This window comes from Mytilus galloprovincialis, chromosome 6 (assembly GCF_965363235.1).
Source record: "Mytilus galloprovincialis chromosome 6, xbMytGall1.hap1.1, whole genome shotgun sequence".
In the NCBI taxonomy this organism is placed as follows: domain Eukaryota; kingdom Metazoa; phylum Mollusca; class Bivalvia; order Mytilida; family Mytilidae; genus Mytilus; species Mytilus galloprovincialis.
In genome coordinates, this window is record NC_134843.1 from 48,569,421 (window position 1) to 48,593,110 (window position 23,690).

The following is a 23,690-nucleotide window of genomic DNA, read 5'->3' on the forward strand; positions in this document are numbered from 1 at the left end:
CATTCCATTCAGTGGTTCTCTAGAAGAAGTTCAAAATGTAAATTGTTAACGACGACGACGACGGACGACGCCGGACGACGACGACGGACGACGGACGCCAAGTGGTGAGAAAAGCTCACTTGGCCCTTCGGGCCAGGTGAGCTAAAAACGACTTCATTTATGGAGAACTGGGTCTGTATCCCCTAGAAATAGATATAAAAACTAGAATTATATCTTATTGGACAAAGTTAATTACCGGTAAAGAAAGTAAGCTCGCTCCTGTAATGTTTAGATACCTTTTCAAGTTAGCACAAGAAACAACATTTCGATCGCGATCGTTAGACAAGATGAAAAGTATTCTAGACAATTATGGATTCTCTTACTTATGGTCATTCCAAAACACATCACTTAACATTAAATCGATAATTAAACAAAGACTAGAAGATCAGTTTACACAGTCATGGTCAGGAAAGGTAAACGATTCGCCGAAAGCCCTGAATTATCGCCTATACAAGACATCACACAATTTCGAACACTACCTTAACGTACTTGATGATAAAGATGTAATAACAATGTCGCGGTTTAGGACAATGAACCATAAACTGCCGATTGAAAATGGTAGATGGCAAAACATTCCCCGAGAACAGAGAAAGTGTCCGTTGTGCAGAGTTGCTATAGGTGACGAATACCACTATGTAATGGAATGCAGCAGTCTCTTGACAGATAGAACACTACTTATTGACAAGAAATACCTAACGAACTTTAATGTTTTAAAATTTAATGCTATTATGAACCAAAAACAGAAATCTAAACTTCGAAAATTGTGCCAATTTATTAGAATTATAAATGACAAACTGGATTCTCTCTGATGTTAACCTGTCGGCTATACTGATCATACCGTTGTAAAAAACTCATATTTAATGCTTCCTCAACTAATGTACATATATGCAATGTAATGTAAACTAATGTGTTTTTCTGTATACAACTTAAGTGATACCAGAATAAAATGATATATATATATTAATCCCCTATCAATATATGCTTGTGTTTTGAAAAGTTAATTACTTTGAAACTGAGAAGCCAGCTCTCTTAATAAAAATAGATTATTATCTAATGAAAATGATATTTGCAAATCTGGACCCCCAAACAGGATCAAGTAAAAATTTAACATTAACACACACAACAAAAGTAAAATACCACATGACTGACTAATCAATTTAACAGATACAATCATTGATAGACTATCTATACATAAACGTATTAATTTCTGTTCAAAGGGAATTAACTCAATCACATAATAAGTATCATTTTTTGCTACTGAAATGGTCCACTTCTTAAAATCGAGAAAAGCTAAAGTCGTGAAAATTGAACTTGACCTTCATTTAGTCAAAGGAAACAACATATCTAAATTTGAAACAATTACAAGACTTACTTACCTGTTGCATTAATGGTTTGATTGTCTATCGTCTTAAATATGCATAAAATATTTGCCACTGAACACAAATCAATGCAAGTGTATAGATGGTAGGATGAAATGAATAAAACATTTTGTTAAGGTGGCTGTGAAAATGCTCAAAAACATTGTTGAAACGTTTTGGGTTTATTGTTAGATTGTTTTCATTTGAAACAGCTGGTTTAACGCAACGTGCATGGTGTCGTAATTTCAAATAAGTAGTTGTTGAATTTGTTATTCGAGAAATCTTAAAATGTAAAAATTCTACGATTTTCAATTTTTTATTTTACAGAAAATTTTATAAATCTGCGCAAACGAAGTAACTTTTTCACAGATAAATGTTGCGCAAACGTATTGCGTTTTGTCGCGCAAACGTGGATACTTTTTCGTGCAAATGTAGGACAAATTCGCGCAAACGTAACGCACCGTCGGACGGTGGGCCACGTTTATATTTGATCACTTAAGTTACAATTGAACATTTCGCCTCATCAAGAAAAATTGAACTATGTCCAGTGCACGATGTTTTGTCGATATTGTCAACATCGTAATGTCAACTTTATAGTGTAGTTATTGTGTTTACATTGTATCCTATCCATATGTTCTATACCTTTCTGTTTACATCGTTCACATCGTATACATCGGGATGTTGACAATATCGTGTCGACATCGTGTTTATATTGTATATATATAGAGTCTATAGCTTTCTGTGTACATCTATGGAAAGCCTCAGCTGTCATATATTAGAGATTTGCATAACGTTATACTGAAGCTTACAATGTAAGGTTAATACAGCGTGATGATGAATTAAATCATCAAAATGAAAACTTTAAATAATAAAATGCAGAGTTGAATCTGCGTTGTGTTGACTTGCAACTTCAAGTGTTGATGTTGTGAAAGCATCATGGTGAGCCACGGCGTTATGATGATATGCTTATAACACGTAACGATGAGTTGAAACTACATGTTGTTCAGTTGACATTTCACGATGTTAACTTGATACTGGATAATGTTAAGACGTACTCTTCGGTTGCTAGGATAACAAATGAAACGAAAAGTTGAACTTCATGATGTTGACTTATTATTAATAAATGTAAAGCTTAGATATCACTACGTTATATCATTATAATGTCACGATAGGTTTATCATAATGTATGTAGACTTTAAACTACACTATGTAAAGCTAAACTAGCATACTTTAATGTCACGATAAGCTAACCATACAATATTTTCACTCGATATTACACGACGTACAGTTGAAAGTACGTGTTGTTGAGCTAGGATTGCACAATGTTAAATCAGTATTATGTCATGATAAGCTAACCATACAATATTCTCACTAGATATTACACGACGTACAGTTGAAAGTACGTGTTGTTGAGCTGGGATTGCACAATGTCAAATCAATACTATGTCACGACAAGCTAACCATACTATATGCTCACTAGAAATTACACGACGTACAGTTGAAAGTACGTGTTGTTGAGCTATGATTGCACAATGTTGAATCAGTATTATGTAACGATAAGCTAACCATACAATATTATCACTAGATATTACACGACGTACAGTTGAAAGTACGTGTTGTTGAGCTAGGATTGCACAATGTTATATCATAATTATGTCACGATAGGCTTATTAAATATTATTTTGACACGAAACGACACGAAGGTGGAAAAAAGGACCACTGATGTAGGACCTGAGGTATCTTGCAAATAGTGCCGCATATGCGTAGTAGTTATATATAATATATGATATAAAAAGAGAATGAATTAAAAAATACATTATTCTAGTTTCTATTTACACTGTTACAGTACGGTCCGTATATCATTTTAAAATAGTGAAAAGTTTTCCAATTGTAGAATTTTGGAATTTAAAAAGTTTTGAATTTTTCAAGTTAAATTTTCAACAAATACTTGAAATTTTAAAATTATTAATATCGTTTTTAGATTTTATAGTTTAGATTTTTGATTAATCTTTAAAAGTACTAAACTTAACGTAAAGTTTTTATTATTTCGCCTTTATTAAAGTTTGATTTTCTAAAGTTTCAAATTTAAAAAGGGGCCGCAAAAGCGGGGCACCTGTTAGCTACGGAACAAAACGAAACAAAATGAAATGGAACAGTTACTTAAAAGTTTATGTATAGAATGAGACCAGAGGCAGGCAGTTGTAAGCTTAGTAAACCTGCATCGAAAAAGTTAATTTGCGTTTGAAAATGTCTCTATATAAGCTTAGGGTTTCAGATATATAACTCGGAACTATTATCTCCTCATTTAGGAAAAACAGGAAAAACTGGACAACTCTCAATAGGCCGAGTAGTATGGTAGGGTTGAGCATGTATATATATTTTCAATTGAACTGTAACCAATAAAATTGCTTTATACTTGATTTCGATTTTTTTTTTGCTTTATGACTTTTTACTATATATGCAATCATCATGATCATGTCGGCAAATGAAATTATCGAAATTCAAGTACATGATTTTGAACGATTACCTTCGCTTTCAAATATTCGGCTTTGGACGTTCCCGAAAGGGTAAATCAAGAAAAAGCGCTTCGGTCTCAAGCAATTTTTAACATTTTGTTATCAATTTTTTTATCGATTGCATATTGATAATATATTGCCTTGTATCATTGATTTCAGTTCAATACGGAAGAAATTTTTAATCTATGGTGTCGCTATGAACGTAGTGCTAGCCGTGAAGGTTGGAGGTTGTTGATATCTGTTTTACAGTGTTAGCCGCTTAGAGTAACTAAAAGATCAAATATTAGTAGCTTGGTGCTAGGAAACTGTTTTAATATATGTAAATAAACTTATCATAGATAGACGCCAGGTTGGAAATTTTGTATTTGCAGCAGCCTCGCGTTTCGTCTACAAAAAAAACTAACCAGTCACGCTCGAAACAAATAAAATTAAAAAGACCAAATCAAATATAATCTAAAAGGCCAAATAAAGTAAACGTTACCATTCAACTAATCGTCCTGGTTTTATTTTAAAGCTCAATACATTCATATCATATAAACGTTTACCATAAATATTTTTCAGCTTGCAAATTTATCACGGTAATAGTTGCCGCTGTACATTAAGCTCCCATCTATTTATTTGTTGGTGTCGGCATTTTGAAAATTGAAATTTTAAACAAGTTTATATTTAACCCCTTTCCACTTTGCGGATGCTGAGTCGGCTGCCTTGTAGCGGCATTGCCATGCTCTTTTCCGAGATCTAAAAGTGTGTCCTTTACGTGCAAGAGATTTTGCTCTCTCTTAACACTGGTCAGCAATTTATGGTCCCCATCCGACGGACTGTCACTGTTAAGCCAATAAAGGGAACCAGATGTTTTTTGCTAGTTCCGTGTTTGTAATTTGTCCATTTTTAAGTTATCGCACAACAATCAAATTTCAGACCAAGTACTCCTCACGTTAAGAACCCCTGCAGTGACTCGTTGCAAGGAAAGATTTCTGTCCCTATTCAATATATCATCATTTTTCCAGTGGCATATACGACTCTTACCTATTCTACCTGTTGTATATCATGTTAATTTGTTATAATCTTGAACATACATGTAATATTTGCCACTGGCAACCATCAATCAATAATTTAGAATAGGTCGTTTTACTAAAAAAAAAAAGGGTTTCAACTCCCTTGGACAAAGTGGTCCTATTCTGTCTGAGAAAAGGCTCCGCGTTAACTTTGTCGACCGTACTTTGACCTATAATGGTTTACATTTACAAATTGTGATTGTGATGGAGAGTTTTCACATTGACACTCATACCACAACTTCTTATATCTACTTAGTTGGAATTTGATATTTCAACTTTCCATTTGGTCAAACACCTCTTAAATTATTTTGGTTCTTATATTTACTTGGCTTTCATATATTCGAATATTTTGAGCCTTCCGTAGGTAAATGCTTTACTTAAAAATTCAGCGTTTTACATTGTCCTGGTTTTTCGAGAGCACAATTGGTGTGTGGCCAAAATGGCAAAATGCATTGTGCAGAGATCGTGGCACTGACTCTCTTTACGCGCCCCATTCTGACTGGACATAGATGCGTATTTGTACTTTGCTCAAGGTTGATTGTGCTACAATAACTAAATAAAATGCTTCGCTGAGCTCAGCCTGATTCGACCACAGTGGTCGAACCCTGAACAGTTGGTGCAAGTTTCGACACATTATTTAAGCTCGATACAGTCTGAAATTGGATTGTGATCAAACTTTTGACATAATATAGGTTTCTGACACATAATAAATGTGGTGAAAGATCTTTAAAATTTGAAATGGGTTTAAATATTTGTATTCAATTCCAATCGATTTTTTCTTTTGCTATTGCGCAATAATGTGCAATCCAAGATTTCTTCCTGGTCCAATATTGAGCTAATGCACAATAGATTGAAAATGAAGATGTCTTGGATGTGGTAGATCAAGGGGGAGGGTTCCGGGGGTTGGAACCCACCTTTTTTTGGACGATCAATGCATTTAAAGTGGACATATAGTTGGACCCCCCCCCCCTTTTGTTGTGGGTTTAGAACCGGCTGGATCCGCCCCTGTAAATGCTATTGCGCAATTCGGTGCAATTGAAGATTTCTTGCTAATGTGCAATACTATGATGTAGCGCAATACTATGCTATAGCGCAATAATATGCAATTGAATATTTCCTGCCATTGCACAATACTTTATTTAATACTTTACACATTATATCCGGTGTGTATCTCCTGATATATCAGAATTTTCATACGACCGCAAAAATTGAAAATTTTTTGGTCGTATATTGGTATCACGTTGGCGTCGTCGTCGTCGTCGTATCAGAATTTTCATACGACCGCAAAAATTGAAAATTTTTTGGTCGTATATTGGTATCACGTTGGCGTCGTCGTCGTCGTCGTCGTCGTCCGACGACATTTGGTTTTCGCACTCTAACTTTAGTAAAGGTAAAAAGAAATCTATGAAATTTAAACACAAGGTTTATGGAAATAAAAGGAAAGTTAGGATTGATTTTGTGTGTTTTGGTCCCAACAGTTAAGGAATTAGAGGCCAAAAAGGGCCCAAATAAGCATTGTTTTTGTTTTCGCACAATAACTTTAGTATACGTAAACAGAAATCTATGAAATTTTGACATAAGGTCTATGACCATAAAAGAAAGCTTGGGATTGATTTTGGAAGTTTTAGTCCCAACAGTTTAGGAATTAGAGGCCAAAAACAGGTCCCAAATAAGCATTTTTCTTGGTTTTTGCACAATAACTTCAGTATAAGTAAATAGAAATCTATGAAATTTTAGCACAAGGTTTATGACCACAAAAGGAAGGTTTGGATTGATTTTGGGAGTTTTGATACCAACGAATTAGGGGCCAAAAATGTCCAAAATTATACTTTGTTTGATTTCATCAAAAAATGAATAATATATACATGTATATATTTATATATATTTATTATCCTCCTTAACATGCTTAAGGAGAGTATGGATATACATGAACATAAATACAATTGTGGTATAATACAGATATTGATATGCCAAATCTAACCGCGTATTCAGATTCTTAATTTTAGGTCCTGTTTTCAAATTGGTCTATATTAAGGTCCAAAGGGTCCAAAATTAAACTTAGCTTGATTTAAACAAAAATTGAATTCTTGTGGTTCTTTGATATGCTGAATCTAAACAAAAAAGTCATGTACTTAGACTTTTTATTATGGGCCAAGTTTTCAAGTTGGTCCAAATCGGGGTCTAAAATTATTATATTAAGTATTGCGCAATAGCAAGAAATTTTCAACTGCACAGTATTCCGCAATAGCAAAAAATCTTCAATTGCACAGTAGTGTGCAATATCAAGAAATTTTCAATTGCACAGTATTGCGAAATAGCAAGAAATCTTCAATTGCACAGCATTGTGCAATAGCAAGAAATCTTCAATTGCGCAGTATTGCGCAATATCAAGAAATATCTGATTGCACAATATTGCGCAATAGCAAGAAATTTTCAATTGCACAGTTTTGTGCAATGCAAGAAATATTCAATTGCACAGTATTGTCCCGTTTTCAAATTGGTCTACATTAAGGTCCAAAGGGTCAAAAATTAAACTTTGTTTGATTTCAACAAAAATTGAATATATGGGGTTCTTCAATATGCTGAATCTAACCATGTATTTAGATTTTTAATATTTGGGCCCAGTTATCAAATTGGTCCACATTGAGATCTTAAGGGTCTAAAATTGAACATTTTTTTATTTGATTTCATCAAAAATTGAATTCTTGGGGTTCTGTGATATATGCTGAATATAACCATGTATTCAGATTTTGGACATTGGAACATAATAGGTAAATGTCTAATTTAAAATGTTTAAGTTTTTAAGTTTAAGTTCTTAGACCACATTCATTCTGTGTCAGAAACCTATGTTGTGTCAACTATTTAATCACAATCCAAATTCAGAGCTGTATCGATCAAGCTTAAATGTTGTGTCGGACTCCATACTTGCCCCAACTGTTCAGGGTTCGACCTCTGCGGTCGTATAAAGCTGCGCCCTGCAGAGCATCTGGTTTGCTTTAATATACAAATACGAAATATGAATCAATAGAAAAATAGAAAATTTTAAGAAAAAAAGATACGAAACAAATTACACCCCTCCCCGTTTTTACGATAAACGCATGAAAAAACGGATGATGAACGGATAAATGACATTGCATATTTCGCGTCAGAAATGGCAATTATTGGTGTGTCAGATTTCTTGTGTGTCATGAATGCTTATTAATCATAAATGATCTTAAGAGTAAGAGCACGTCTCTATCAAACATCTCTTATTCAGACAAGACATTACCCTTTGGCGGCATTTTGAAAAACAAACCAAGACCAGCTTAAACGAAAACTTTTTGAATATTTATGCGATTTACAAGTATTATTATTGCCGCCTTTCATTTTTTTTTTTTTTTTCGCATATTACATGTGTTCTTCCATTTTATCCGATATGCTTCCGTTTGGTGTACGTTGTATGCGGTACTAGTCCATTGGATGTATTTTTGACATCCAATCTGTCTTGTACGTTTCCGTTTCTCGTACGTTGCATATTCTGTGTGTGTCCGTTGTGCCTTCGTTACGCGTCCGTTTTATTTTGTCAGTACTGTACATCATCGGAACGGACTCCCAACGGATAACAGTTTTGTTAACGTAAAACTTTTTTCATCCGTTAGTCGCCTCTTCGTGCTATCCGGTAAAGCGACCACAGTTGAAGAAGTCATAGAGCCAAAAAAAAAATCAAATTTGAGGGAATTTTATTGAAATGTCAAAAGTGCAGAAGAAAATATAAACATAATGATCAACCTTGTATAAATCTGTTTAACCTACAGCGAGTTTTCACTGTTACTCCTAAATGTTGGGCGCTGTGGAAACAAAATAGTTCTGAACTATTATTTTAAACGCTCAGCTTATATAAGAGATTTTTTTAAAAAGAGAATCGGTTTAAATAAATAAAATCCATATTTGCAAAATCTTAACACATCGAAATGGATACTATTATCTCATGTTAATGTTCAATTTGTTTTAAAAAAAACACTTCTTCTTTAAATTGTTTATTTTGCAATTGAAAATTATTTTGTGCGTTTTATTCCTAATTAAGAATGATCATAATCAAAGCTGTGCTTCTTGTTTTAACACGAATTATCCGCTTTTAAGAAACATCTATTTTGTTACCAAATTTTTCACCGCTTACAATTGCCTTCCTTTTGACTTATTTTATACATTAACTTTGAAGTAACCGTAGCTCTTCATTTCATTTTGTTTCGTTTCGTTCCGCTTTTATTCCGTTTTGCAGTTTACAGGTACCCCTCTTTTCGCCCATTTTCTAATTTTGATATCTTCATCAAAAACTTTCAAAAATCAAACTTTCCAAAAGCGTAATAATCAAAAACTGCACGTTAAGAGTACTTTAAAAGTTGATCAAATATCTAAACTATCAAATCTAAAAACGATATTTAGAATTTTAATAATTTGGTGAAAATTTCAAAATTTCAAAACTTTTTCAAATTTTGAAATGATAATATAACATGGACCGTACTGTTACAGTGTAAAAAGAAAGTAGAATAATGAATTTTGAATATATTCTCTTTTTATATCATATAACTACTACGCATATGCGGCACTATTTGCAATATACCTCGGTTCCAACATCAGTGGACCGTTTTTCCACCTTCGTGTCGTTTCATGTCAAAATAATGTTTGATTAGACTATCGTGACATAATAATGATATAACATTGTGCAATCCTAGCTCAACAACACGTACTTTCAACTGTACGTCGTGTAATTTCTAGTGAGCATATTGTATGGTTAGCTTATCGTGACATAGTATTGATTTAACATTGTGCAATCCTAGCTCAACAACACGTACTTTCAACTGTACGTCGTGTAATTTCTAGTGAATATTGTATGATTAGCTTATCGTGACATAATATTGATTTAACATTGTGCAATCCTAGTTCAACAACACGTACTTTCAACTGTACGTCGTGTAATTTCTTGTGAGCATATTGTATGGTTAGCTTATCGTGACATAATATTGATTTAACATTGTGCAATCCTAGCTCAACAACACGTACTTTCAACTTTACGTCGTGTAATTTCTAGTGAGCATATTGTATGGTTAGCTTATCGTGACATTAAAGTAATATAACAGTATGCTAGTTTAGCTTTACATCATGTAGTTTAAAGTCTACATACATTATGATAAGCCTATCGTGACATTATAATGATATAACGTAGTGATATCTAAACTTTACATTCATCAATAATAAGTCAACATCATAAAGTTCAACTTTTCGTTTTATTTGTTATCCTAGCAATCTAAGAGTACGTCTAAGCTTTATCGAGTATCAAGTTTACATCGTGCAATGTCAACTTAACAATATGTAGTTTCGACTCAATGTTACGTGTTATAAGCATATCATCATAACGCCGTGGCTTACCACGATGATTTCACAACATCAACACTTGAAGTTGCAAGTCAACACAACGCAGATTCAACTTAGCATTTTATTATTTAAAGTTTTCATTTTGATGATTTAATTCATCATCGTGCTGTATTAACTTTACAATGGAAGCTTCAGCATAACGTTATGTAAATCTCTAATATATGACAGCTGAGGCTTTCCATATACATCGTTCACATCGTATGCATCGCGAAGTTGACAATAGCGTGTCAACATCGTGTATATATAGAGTATATACCTTTCTGTTTACATCGTTCACATCGTATACATCGCGATGTTGACAATATTGTATCAACATCGTATTTATATTGTATATATAGAGTCTATACCTTTCTGTTTACATCGTTCACATCGTATACATCGCGATGTTGACAATATTGTGTCAACATCGTATTTATATTGTATATATAAAGTCTATACCTTTCTGTTTACATCGTTCACATCGTATACATCGCGATGTTGACAATATTGTATCAACATCGTGTTTATATTGTATATATATATATATATATATATAAAGTCTATACCTTTCTGTTTACATCGTTCACATCGTATACATCGCGATGTTGACAATATTGTGTCAACATCGTGTATATATAGAGTCTATACCTTTCTGTTTACATCATTCACATCGTATACATCGCGATGTTGACAATATCGTGTCAACATCGTGTTTATATTGTATTTATATATATAAAGTCTATACCTTTCTGTTTACATCGTTCACATCGTATACATCGCGATGTTGACAATATTGTGTCAACATCGTGTTTATATTGTATATATAGAGTCTATACCTTTCTGTTTACATCGTTCACATCGTATACATCGCGATGTTGACAATATCGTGTCAACATCGTGTTTATATTGTATTTATATATATAAAGTCTATACCTTTCTGTTTACATCGTTCTCATCGTATACATCGCGATGTTGACAATATTGTGTCAACATCGTGTTTATATTGTATATATAGTGTCTACACCTTTCTGTTTACATCGTTCACATCGTATACATCGTAATGTTAACAATATAGTGTCAACATCTTGTTGTTGTTGTATATACATTTTTTTTCGGTTTTTTTTTTTCAAATAAGTTAACATGGTTAAGCAGTTAGTTATATTGTTTTCCATTTTTCATGTCGGCGTCTTTTATTGTTAACTATGCCATATAAACTTTGCTCAATGTTAAAGGCCATACGGTTATCTATAGATGTGCCAGTTAGTATGTATGTACTGGAAATTTTACTTATTTGCAATCATACCACTTCTTTTTTTTATAAATACCTTTCTGTTTAAATTGTTCACATAACAATGCTAACAATATTGTGTCAAAATCGTGTTTATATTTTATATTGAGTCTATGGTACGTATATAAACGTTAAACTAACTGCATTTGTTTGCACCTGTCCTTAGTCAGGAATCTGTCGTTCAGTAGTTGTCGTTTGTTGAATTGTTCATACGTGTTTCTGGTTTCATGTTTTTTTTACATTAGACCTTTAGTTTTCCTGTTCAAATAGTTTTACACTAGTGTTTTTTGTGCCTTTCATAGCTTGCTACTCGATAAAAACCAAAACTCCGTATTAATGTCAAACCTATAGGGGTATACTTATAAAAGATGTAACTTAAATAAAAAGTTGTCTCATTTGAACTTATACCGCATCTTCTTATATGTATACATCGCTATGTTAACGATGTCAACGATGTAAACAATATATAAGAGTTCAAACAATGTTACCAAAGTTGACTAGAGATCGGTTTAATATTGTGTACATCGCGATGTTAACGATGTCAACGATGTAAACAATATATAAGAGTTTAAACAATGTCAACGATGTTCACACGACATCGTTTTAACCTTGTAAACATCACGATGTTAACGATGTCAACGATGTAAACAATATATAAAAGTTCAAACAATGTCAACAATGTTGACACGACATCGTGTTTACATTGTATACATCGCAATGTTAACCATGTCAACGATGTAAACAATATATAAGGGTTCAAACAATGTAAACGATGTTAATACAACATCGTTTTAACATTGTATACATCGCGATGTCAACGATGTATACATTATATAAGGGTTCAAACAATGTAAACAATGTTGACACTATATCGTGTTAACATTGTAGATATCGCGATGTCGACAATATTGAATAAACATCCTTCACTGGACATGAATGGAAAAATTGTACGTACGTTGATTTGTACAAAGTGTAAAACATCTATTGTGAAAACTTGCCTCGTTCAGGTTGATTCGTCCTTCAGCAACACGTTCCCGTATTGTAAATAGTTCGTATAAGTTACCATCAGAATCAGTCAGGGTCTTTGCACTTGCACAAACTGGTTTTCCCTCCGATATATTAAGATGGAGTCCTATACGTGAGATGATAAACACTGTTAAAGCACAATATAGTCAAATAGAGAAACTACCTTTAATAGAATTGTAAAAAAAAAAAACAATGAAAATTTAAAACATACATTCACACAAATAAACTAGGTTTGTTTTATGATTCTTTGGAATTTAAACTAAAAAGAGAGAGCTAAATTGTTCTGTAGCCTACTTAGTTACTACTTTCATTATTGTCCTTGCAAAACAAAAACCCGATCGATACATTTTAGGGTTTGCCAACATATTTAAGAAGCCTTCGAAGTAACTATCATCTATTATATTTGAAATAAAAATTTTGTTACGCTTCCTCTATGGACAAATTTGGTGGGATAATGTCGATCTATCCTTAGTTTTTTGTGTAATGTTTAGATTTGTCTTCTCCAATCATGTTGTACTGTTTACCTGTGGGAAGGCCTGCTAATTTTGCCTTCGTTGCAGCGTCCTCGGCAGCAACGCCATTCACAAGCATTGTAGTACTTGATATAGCTCCTGATTTGAAACAGTTTATGATGCCGTCATTCCTTTCAATTCCATAACCAAAATCATCAGCGTTGACTATTAAGCAGTTAGGCATGTTTTTAAAGATTAACCAGATTTTAACCACTTTTATATTCAGCTGATATAAATATAAACAACCCTACAATGATAGACAAATAAAATTAATATTTTTTTTCACTCTTTTGGTCTTTTGGAAAATGTTGTTTGTGCTGTATTTAAACCCCTCTACAACGAAATTTGTTACATGCACACGTATAAAAATTGCGGTTTTTATTCAACGCAATCATAGGTTTAAACGTTGTTTTCAATTTAGACTTGTTATTATATACAACGTTCAAACCTATGATTGCGTTGGATAAAAACCGCAATTTTTATACGTGTGCATGCAAAACAAATTTCTTGGTAGAGGGGTCTATAGATACAACACAAACAACATTTTCTATAAGACCAAAAAAGTGCAAAAGTATATTTTAACAAAACGCATTTGACTATATATATATATATATATATATATATATATATATATATATATATATACTTAAAATCTGTCCACATTTATAAACATTGTATAAAAAAGTTTGTATATCCCTGCCATTATTAAAAGAAAATATTGTTACAATAATATATGTTTCTAATCTCTGCTGAGGAGGTGGTACCACAAAGTCATTTATTACTCAATAAAGCATTTCTAGAATTGTACATGTCACTTATGAATTTTACAATAATTCTAATTATATCAGTCTCACCACATGTATACAAAAATTTAAATCTTGCTTCATATAAGTCATATTTAAAAAAGAGGGAACTATTTCACTAATTTTAGAAAATAATTGTTCTCTAATTGTGTTTAGTTTTGTACATTTTATAGGGAAATAGATTCATCTTTTACATCTAAAAGACACAAGGGACGTCACAATTTCCTTCTTCAAAAGGAGTTTTAACATGTCATCGAACTAAGCTAAATGAAGTTTCTTATCATCGGTAATTTGCTGTGTGTTCGGTACTTACGATATAGCGCCATTAAAAGGGTGTAATTAAGATGTTTATAGGTGATGTCAACATCGTTAAGCACTTTACATGTTTTGAAGATAAAAAAAACTCGGAAAATGTTATTTTGATGGAACTCCTTTCCCTAGATATCAATTTTTGGAGTCCTAAAAAAGTCACTGAATATTTTGGGATTAAGTATTAAGTCGATGGATATAGTTATCATTTCTTCAGGAAAGACGCTGCTACAGCCCTGCAATAAACAACTTACTACAATCTGATTCTAAAACTCAGGCAATGTGTAGATGGAAGTCTGAGTCATTTCGTTCATATATTCGAATACAACAAAGTCTGTAACTTATGATTTTATGTTCAGAACTTTTAAAGTATTAGGACTAACTGAATAGCAGGTTCGTCAGTTACCATTTGGATTGTTGGTTTCTCCTTTTTAATTAACATATGGAATATTACGTATATATAAAACTAAAAAATATTGTGAATAAATTTTCTGGACTTTAACTGAATATCATATTGGAATGGTCTTAAGTTTGCCAAATTAAGAAAAAACATGATGTTATTCTGCAGACACAGAGGCCATGCAGCATTAGAGCCAGATGATGGAGGGTATTAATCACCTCGCCTGCTAGTTTTACCATTCGATAAGCGGGTATTCAAATCAATACATACGATAAGCATATGTATCTCTTAATTCCATATGTATATGCCAAGATGGTGTACATGATTTGACTGATATTGGTAAATTTTTTGCTAATCACAATTTAAGGCGCTGTAGAGGCCTTTATTGTCTACACACCACATACTTTTCCAATTGACTGACTGAGTTTTAAGAAATTGTTTTTATATTCATTTTAATTCAGATCATCGTTAGGTTTTAAATATACAAGTCCTTTATATGGGTCAATTTCAAAAAATGTCGAATTTTGAAATTGAAAAATTTCTTAAAAGTTACTTATTCAATCAACCCTCTACATAAGCAAATCAAAACAAACATGTTAACATATTAAAAGATGCAATCTTAATGATGTCATACAAGAATGTCTTGAAACATTATTTGTTCGGTGGTACAATATTTTGTCTATCCTGTTACCATTTTCAAAAGAAATTTTGGGTTATTAAGAAAAGGTTTAGATAAAATGTTCAGCTTGTTTTACGTTACCAATTAGATGGTTTTCAAGAGAATAAATTTCTATATATATTCATTCTGTAAATTAATAGATTATTTGCCAATTTTCTAGGTTGTACTGAAAAATGGCTCTAAAAATTGGTTTTCAAAGATTGTAAAAATTACCACCAGTAATGCAAGTCTAAGATAGCAATTTATATTGTTCGGCCTTTTTTCACCCTTTCAAATAAACCCAACATCAAGTAAATCCCTCATAAGTTAATTTACTTTTCTCTTTATTTCGTTGGTAACAGGAACGTACGTTTCTGATATGTCACTATATAAAAGTCTATCCTGTTACCTTTTTGTCTATCCTGTTACCGATATCAGTATTGCACCTGCAAATGCTTAATTGGGAAGATTAAGACGTTATAACCTTAAGATGAGTTCAAACAAGGAAATATTTCATTCGTTTTCCACCTACATGTTGATAAAAAAAATTAACGACGTTTTTGTCTGTAATTGTCTATCCTGTTACTGTAACCATAGCAACCATAGTAACAGGATAGACATAACAGGATAGACAAATTTCTTCGTTTTTGATTGCTGTTGTGAAATAACTACTCCCTTTGGTGAAGTGATTATGGTTTTCTATTGTGAATTTGGTTTCCAACACGTTATTGCACTTTTTACAACCATAGTGTAAATAATCAAAATGGTTGGTAACAGCATAGACATGAAAAAAAGTACTCTCTATTTTTTTAACTAAATGTCTTGAAATTTCTTTTCTCTACACTGTCGTTCAAGAAACGAGGCGTTTTAAATATAAAGATTACTTTGCATTTTTGAAATCAACACTGACTGATTCAATATTTATAGGGAGAATAATTTAACGACTGATTTAAGTAGCGGTAACAGGATAGACATGAACCTCCTGTGCGCTGATTGAATTTAGTTTGTAGATAATCTGTTACATACAATGATAAAGAAGCTACCTTTTTTCGTTAGAATTATAATTAACGTTCTTAAAAAGTCCCTTTTGCAGATATCAAGGCGATCAGAAAATCGGAAAAAAATCATTTGAAATGTGTTTTTCTGACAATGTACGCACACAAATACCCCCAAAATCGGACTTAAATGCAGTTTAATCTTATCAAAATAGATGTAAGGTGTGTTTATTATTAATGTTCTGAATCACAAATCCGACAAGCTTTCATTTAAACCATTACAACTGAAATTTCCATTAGAAATAAAAAAAATTAGCATGGGTGTACTGAAAATTCGACATTTTTTGAAAATGACCCATATCTCGTTTCTTTATCTGTTTATTTTGGCACACAGCTGCTACGCAGCTCTATCCGCTTTATGACTGCCTTGGTCAATTTGGCACACTTCGCTGCGTTTCCTTTAAATATATATATGCGTCATTTTGCGTCATATTTCTTTCAACATCCTTTTGATGCTGTGGGTCTCTGTATCCAAGGACCACCACCGAAAAAATTTACTAACCTGAGCTGTATCCCAGGATTCAATTATTGTAAATAATCAGTTATCTTTTTATCTTTTTGTACTTGGTCTACTTACTATATATACTTAATATTGTTTATCTAGTTTGCCAATATGAAAGGTGACTACGTCCATTTATCTATCTTTTTTGCTATACATTATATAGGGGTAAATTCAGTAAAAAATCTCCCATTGACTTTAATGCTAATCTATGTATGGAATTAAATTTATACCTGATTTACCTTTAGAAATTGGAAACTTTCATATTACATTCATGAAAGTACAAATGTAGCCCTATCTTTTGCACTAATAAAAACATAGGGTCATGCGGCATTTTTGGGCATTCACATGGCCTTGTTTACAAACAATGAAGATTCGCACTGAATTCCTATACTGACCCCCATTACTTTTCAAACCTGTAGTAAAAAAATTAGTACATTCAGCATTTATTTTTTATTTTTTTTCAACTCTAGTTTTGATCCATCTGCCAAAAAATATTTATTACAAACATTATCTACCAATCAGAAGAGCATATGACTTCAGTGTTATACAGAAAGCTCTCCCCTAAATGGGCGGTCCCTGATGACGTATATTTATTTACTGAATTTACCCCTATAAATGAGAGGGTGATAGGACAGATCCCCCCCCCCCCCCCCCCCCCCCCCCCCGAAAACATTGACAACTGTTGACAATATTTACCTCTCGGCGGTTTATTCCTTGAATGCCAACATCATTTGATCTACCGACAATTTACCTGGCGTTCGAGGAATAGGTGCAAGTAGTTATCACAACAAAAGTGCATGCTTATCAAAACAATCATACTAATTAGGGTTCATCATATGCATATTTCAAATTAAGGAAGACCTTTTCAGTGGAAAGCCCAAAACCTAGTACTTTATTACACATCTATAACCATACAATCCGACCAATCTTGTTGTATGGATCTGAAATTTGGGGTTATATACCACATAAGAAACAAATACATTTGGATAACTTTATATCAAAAGAAACTGATTATCTTGTACTAGAGAAAATTCATACTAAGCTTTGTAAATTTTCACTTGGAGTTAATATAAAAACATCAAATATGGCATGTAGAGGAGAATTAGGTTCACTCCCTACACTGTATTATGTAATAATGAATATGGTAAAATATTGGATCCATCTTATGAAAGATATTGAACCTTCAAATATTATTCTAAGGGAAGCCATAAATCTATCTCATTCTATGGACAAACATAACCAGGAATCTTGGATAGGAAGCATTAAACATATATTTAAATTTCTAGACTTAGAATATCTATTTGTTAACCAGTCAAACTTTAAACAAAACCATATTCTAAAAAAAGTAAAAACATCTTTAACTATTAAATTTAAAGAAAGCTGGTTAGCTAGTTTAGAAAGCAATTCTGGGAAGTGTACTAATTTACAATCTGGTAATAAATTAAGAACTTACAGAAAATTTAAAAATATTTTTATGTTTGAACCATATTTAAAAATGAATTCAAAAAAAGACAGGCAAATAATCACAAGATTTAGAACTAGCTGTCATGATCTTGAAATCGAAAGAGGGAGGTATATTGGAATTAAAGCTGAAGACAGAAAGTGTAAGCTATGTAAGAACGCAGTTGAAGACGAACTACATTTTCTTTTAAAATGTCCTGTTCTAAAAGGTACTCGATCTCAACATCTATCTAATTTAAATTCAAAATTCAAAAATTTTTCAAGATTATCTGATGAAATGAAATTTGTTTGGATTCTTTCATCTGAAGATTTGTTTGTTACTTCAAACTTATCTAAGTTATTGCACTCCCTTTTTGAAGAACGAAAGAAAATTATAGAAAATATTGTTGTTTGAAAAAGAAAAAAAAAATAGAAGAAAAAAATATTTATAGATATATACATATATAGGAAATAAAATTGATCAGGAGTTGTCTCCCATAGACCTAGAACTATAAAGATTTATGTAATTTCTCCAGGTCACAGTGGCACCCATAACTATGTTTTGTCAATAACTTGATTTATATCAGGTTAATTAGTGTAAATGTGTAGTCATGTGGTTTTGTTGTTTAAATGTACTTTAATCATTCTAATCATTTTCTGTGCTTTATTTTGTAATTCATTTGATTGTATAGCTCAAATTTTGGGCACCATGATTGGTTAATAAAATTATCTTATCTTATGTATGTATGTTCCGTATCTCCCTCCTTTAGTAGGAGCACCACCATGGGTTATGGTGTAAAAAGGAAGACATTTAACACACTGTATCGATACAGATTTAATGTGAGCATTTGCCTATCCAGTTTCCCAGCCTGGCTGTGACGGGTCTTACTACCAGAAAGTTAACCTTCCCCAAAACTGTAAGTACAATGTAATAAAGCATACGAACACACCCACTCACCTGACTCGCTCATCCTCAAAAATATAAAAAATGCATATTATAAAAAAAAAAAAACAACATTATATACAAAATAAAGGAAACAACAAATAGACAAATATGGCCGTATTTTCAACCTCAAAAAATAATCTGTGTACAGACTTACCTGTGCTGTTTGAAAAGTTTTAAGGCCTAGCATCCACTAGATATATAAAAGTTAAATGCATTTTGTGTTTAAGGAAAGATAAAATCTAACTTGGTTTTTGATGGGCATTTTTTGCCTAGACCATTAGGTTCAGGAATGGTTCAGGCTTCAGAATATTGGCGAGATTCGAAATTTAATATCCGCATGCTATGTGAAAAGGCATAATGTATTATATGGAGTGGAGTGTTGGAGTGGAGTATTGGAGTGGAGTGTTGGAGTGAACTTTTGGAGTGAGATTTTGGAGTGAAATTTTTGGAGTGAGATTTTGGAGTGAAATTTGATGAAAAATTTTGTAGTGAATAATTTAAAAACAAACTATACTGAAATAGAAATAAAAAAAATGCATGCAGTGAAGTATTCGAATAATAATGTTTCGAATAATAATGTGAACGACCTCATATCAACAGTCCTTTATAAACAATTTCAAATTCTCCTGATCTACTGATGCACAACTAAGAGTTATATAATTATTTAGCATTGTGATTTCCCAATCTCTTAAGAATCTGGCAGCATCCTTTAGGAAAATTTTACATGCTCGTGTATTAGGTTTAGTCCCCATTTCCATTCTTTATTATATTATATTATTTTGTAAAATGAACAAAAAATCTTCACATTATCTTGTTTAAAAGTATCATATTTATTGTTTTTGCACTGTTGTTTTTAGTTTTTTAAATGATTTACAAATTAATTGACTTGAGCTTCTGTTTAAATAAAAAAGAATGTTTAAATGTTTTCAACAATGATGAAAGCATTTTCATTTTCTGAATTTAATTTAGATGAAATTTGGATTTATGAAAAAATAAGTTATTAATTGGTATTACCTAGCTATCATTTCGGTATCAATAGAACACAATAATAAAAGATGAACTGCAATTACAGTGTTATTTCCTGGATTTACATTGAGAAAATATTGTTACACCTGGGGTGTGTGGTTAAACCTTCGTAGCAGGCTGAGCTATAAATATAAATATAAAACATAGGTAATATGGTAATTTTTAATACAGGCACTGGTATAGATACATCAATAGTAATATAATATCATATATATATATGATAAATCTCCAATATGTGGATACTATTTAGTTGTAGTTATAAGGCATATAATAATTATGGTCTCAATAAAATATATATGTCTTGAGATTCATTACGTATGTTGGTTGAAGGAACCGCATTTAATAAAAGTTGAAAATAAATGAACCAACTACTAACGTTGTTGTCAAATCTATAAAAGATATTGTTGAAAATCTATATAGGAAAAAAGAAATAGATTCACAAACTTATAATTTCTTGAGGAATAATAATGAATCAAAACACGGACACATGTACCTTCTTCCAAAAGTTCATAAAATTAATCTAGAAATAATTAGATTAATATAACTAAGAAGTGTGTAAAGTTTTAAGCAATAATGAAGAATCGTTTTTGAGATACGGTGCGACATGTGAAAAAAAAAAAAAAAAACACACCTCTGTTTTAGTTACAAAGTGCCGTAACTCAAAAAGTTTAAATCTTATTTTCACCAAAAAGTATACAGATCATTTGACCATCATAAAAAACAACTATATTAAGTTTCATGAAATTTAGATAAGTCGTTCTCAAGTTACGGTGCGACATGTTTACGCCGGACAGACAGACGGACAGACAGACGGACGGACGGACGGACACCGGACATTTGTATACCATAATACGTCCCGTCAAAATTTTGACGGGCGTATAAAAAATGAAAAATTGAGACTTGAATTTTTACAGAAAGTTAAAAATACTTATTCTTATATAGATAATATGGAGAATTTTAATAAATTGATTTTATGTCTTTCGTGTCCGTTAATTATGCAGTATGCTGCTCCATTTGTTAAAAAGTCATGGTCACTGAGGAGGGTGGACTCGACAGCTGCATGATATGTACATATGTATATAATGTCTTATTAATTTGTTCTTCTTTGTTTTTTATGATGTACTGTTTTAGTAATTGTTAATTTGTAAGTCATTGGGGTATAATTGTGCATTTGTTTGTTTAATAAAGTTAAATATATCTTTAGGTAAGGTGTTGAGTCAATTTAGCACTGTAATTTTTCTTTATTTATTTTTAATGAATACTTGTTCAAAATTAAACAAAACATTTAACCCCCTGACATTCTACTACTTCTAGAATAATATATTATATACTCTAAAATTTCACCAAAAAAAAATCACTCCAAAATCTCATTCCAAAAATTTCACTCCAAAATCTCACTCCAACACTCCACTCCAATACTCCACTCCAACACTCCACTCCATAAAATACATTATGCCATGTGAAAAAGAAACAATGCGCATGTCTTGGAGGAAAAAACATATTTGCATTTACATAATTTTAAAATAAATAGTTTTGAAATAAAGATCCTAATAACATTATGTTTATAAATATCTATGAGCGTATTTTGCTCTTTATTAGTTTGTATGCGGTTCGTATATTTGTTGTAAATTTTTACATTGAGATTGTTTATATCTGGCTATCTGAGATTAAACACATGTTATGGTAATCTCGGTCGCTAATATATTTGATTTTGTCGTCTGCATTTATTAAATACAGATACAGAGCTAGCGTGTAGATATAAATAGCTTGCATCAAGTAATTTTAACTAGGTGCGTCACTTTGTTTAAAGTTTGTGTAAACATGAGGCACTATATGGGTTAAATATAGAATTAAATAAATGTCGGATATTTATAATTTTGTTGAAACGCTAGTATGTTGTTTGATGATATAATGAGAAAATCAAAAAGTCAAAATCAAAAAGTCATTTTTGATTTAGTTGTTGTCTGTTAATTATGATTACGGATGCGTTGATTTATTTCTTTATTCGATATTATTACCTTTCGGCGCCTCGTGCCAGAATTTTGGAATTACCTTCCAGTTCGGATCATCAGGATCAGTTGCGGACCGGTACCCGTTGCCGACACAAGTTGACACAAGACAAGAGTCACAAAAATAGCAGATCAATAGTTTAGAAAATAGTTCTTTTGTAGAATTAGAAAGCTTTATTTTAACCAAGTCTTGAAATTTAGTTGGGAATTTTAACCTTTTGATTTATAACTATATTTGAAAAAAGTAAGAGACTAATTTCATTGGTTTTTATTGGCATCTTTAGTTGAAAATAGTTCTTTTGTAAAATAAGAAAGCTTTAATTTAATCAAGTCGTATCATAAAATTTGGAATTTTAACCTTTTTTTTAACCTTTTGATTTATAACCATTTGCAAACATTATATTTTACAAAAAAAGTGAGAATAATTTCGTTTTTTATATTGGCATCTTTAATTCAATTACAACATTGACTTGATGTATAGATTTCTTTTTGATTTTTAAAATAAAATTTTACAGTATTCCTGTCTTATTTTTATCATCCTCTTGCAGCTTATACCCTATTCAATCGCTAGCCAAAATCATACTGACTTTTTTAACCCCTTGCCAATGCGCTTCCATCCCTTCGTAACTATTCTTGTCAACACCCTAGAGTCAATATCAGGCAAAGGTCAAAGGTTAAATTTCATTGTGTCAATAGGACTTGGACAGTGTAGGGGTTAGAGGTTGTACATTCCTGTGAACACTCTGCAGTCAATATCCTTTAAATTTAGACCAAACTTGATACATTGCAAATAAATATCAAGATCTGGACAACTATCGATTTTCAAGGCAAAGGTCAAAGTCACATTAGCACTTAGGCAATTTGAGAGGTTGTACGTTCTTGTGAAAACACTAATAGTCAATATGCTTACATGTATATTGAATTTGTCCTTACTAGGTACATAGAAAATAAATGAAGAGAATTGGACACTTATTGATATTCAAGGTCACAATTGGACTTCCAAGTTTTTAGACTGTCTTAATGTGCATATGTTAAGGGGATTTACTGCATTGCACATTGCCCTTATTGCATCATGCTTTACTACTTACAAATACGCCTTTTGGCAGTGTTTTTTTTTTCAATTAAGATCAAATGTTTGGATTCATTTCAATGATATTTTACACAAAGGAAAGCATTGTATAGATATGTACAAAAAAAAATATAATGATGGTATGGCTGCAAAGAGAGATAATTGGACTAATACCGTGACCTTGTAAGAGCAACTCTTACAAAACATGACACTTCATACATATAAATTACATACTATTCAGAATAAAATACCTTTAAAGGGAGAAAGTTGAACTTAAACTTCCTGATT

General features: G+C 32.0%; 1 protein-coding gene across 4 annotated transcripts in view; it reads right to left on the bottom strand.

The window, feature by feature from the left end:
- Positions 1-23,690, bottom strand: part of LOC143079756 (carbohydrate deacetylase-like) — a 48,815-nt gene that overhangs the window by 24,774 nt on the left and 351 nt on the right. The window contains exons 1-3 of one of the 4 annotated variants that reach the window (XM_076255328.1): positions 19,453-19,588; positions 13,198-13,432; positions 12,646-12,779 (exon numbers count right to left, since the gene is read on the bottom strand). In XM_076255328.1, the coding sequence (XP_076111443.1) occupies positions 12,646-12,779; positions 13,198-13,432; positions 19,453-19,485 (402 nt within the window). In that variant the 5' untranslated portion in view covers positions 19,486-19,588. Of the gene's footprint in view, positions 1-12,645; positions 12,780-13,197; positions 13,433-16,912; positions 16,966-17,608; positions 17,746-19,452; positions 19,589-23,690 lie in introns of those variants that run through there. The other 3 variants (XM_076255330.1, XM_076255331.1, XM_076255329.1) reach the window with 3 other exon arrangements.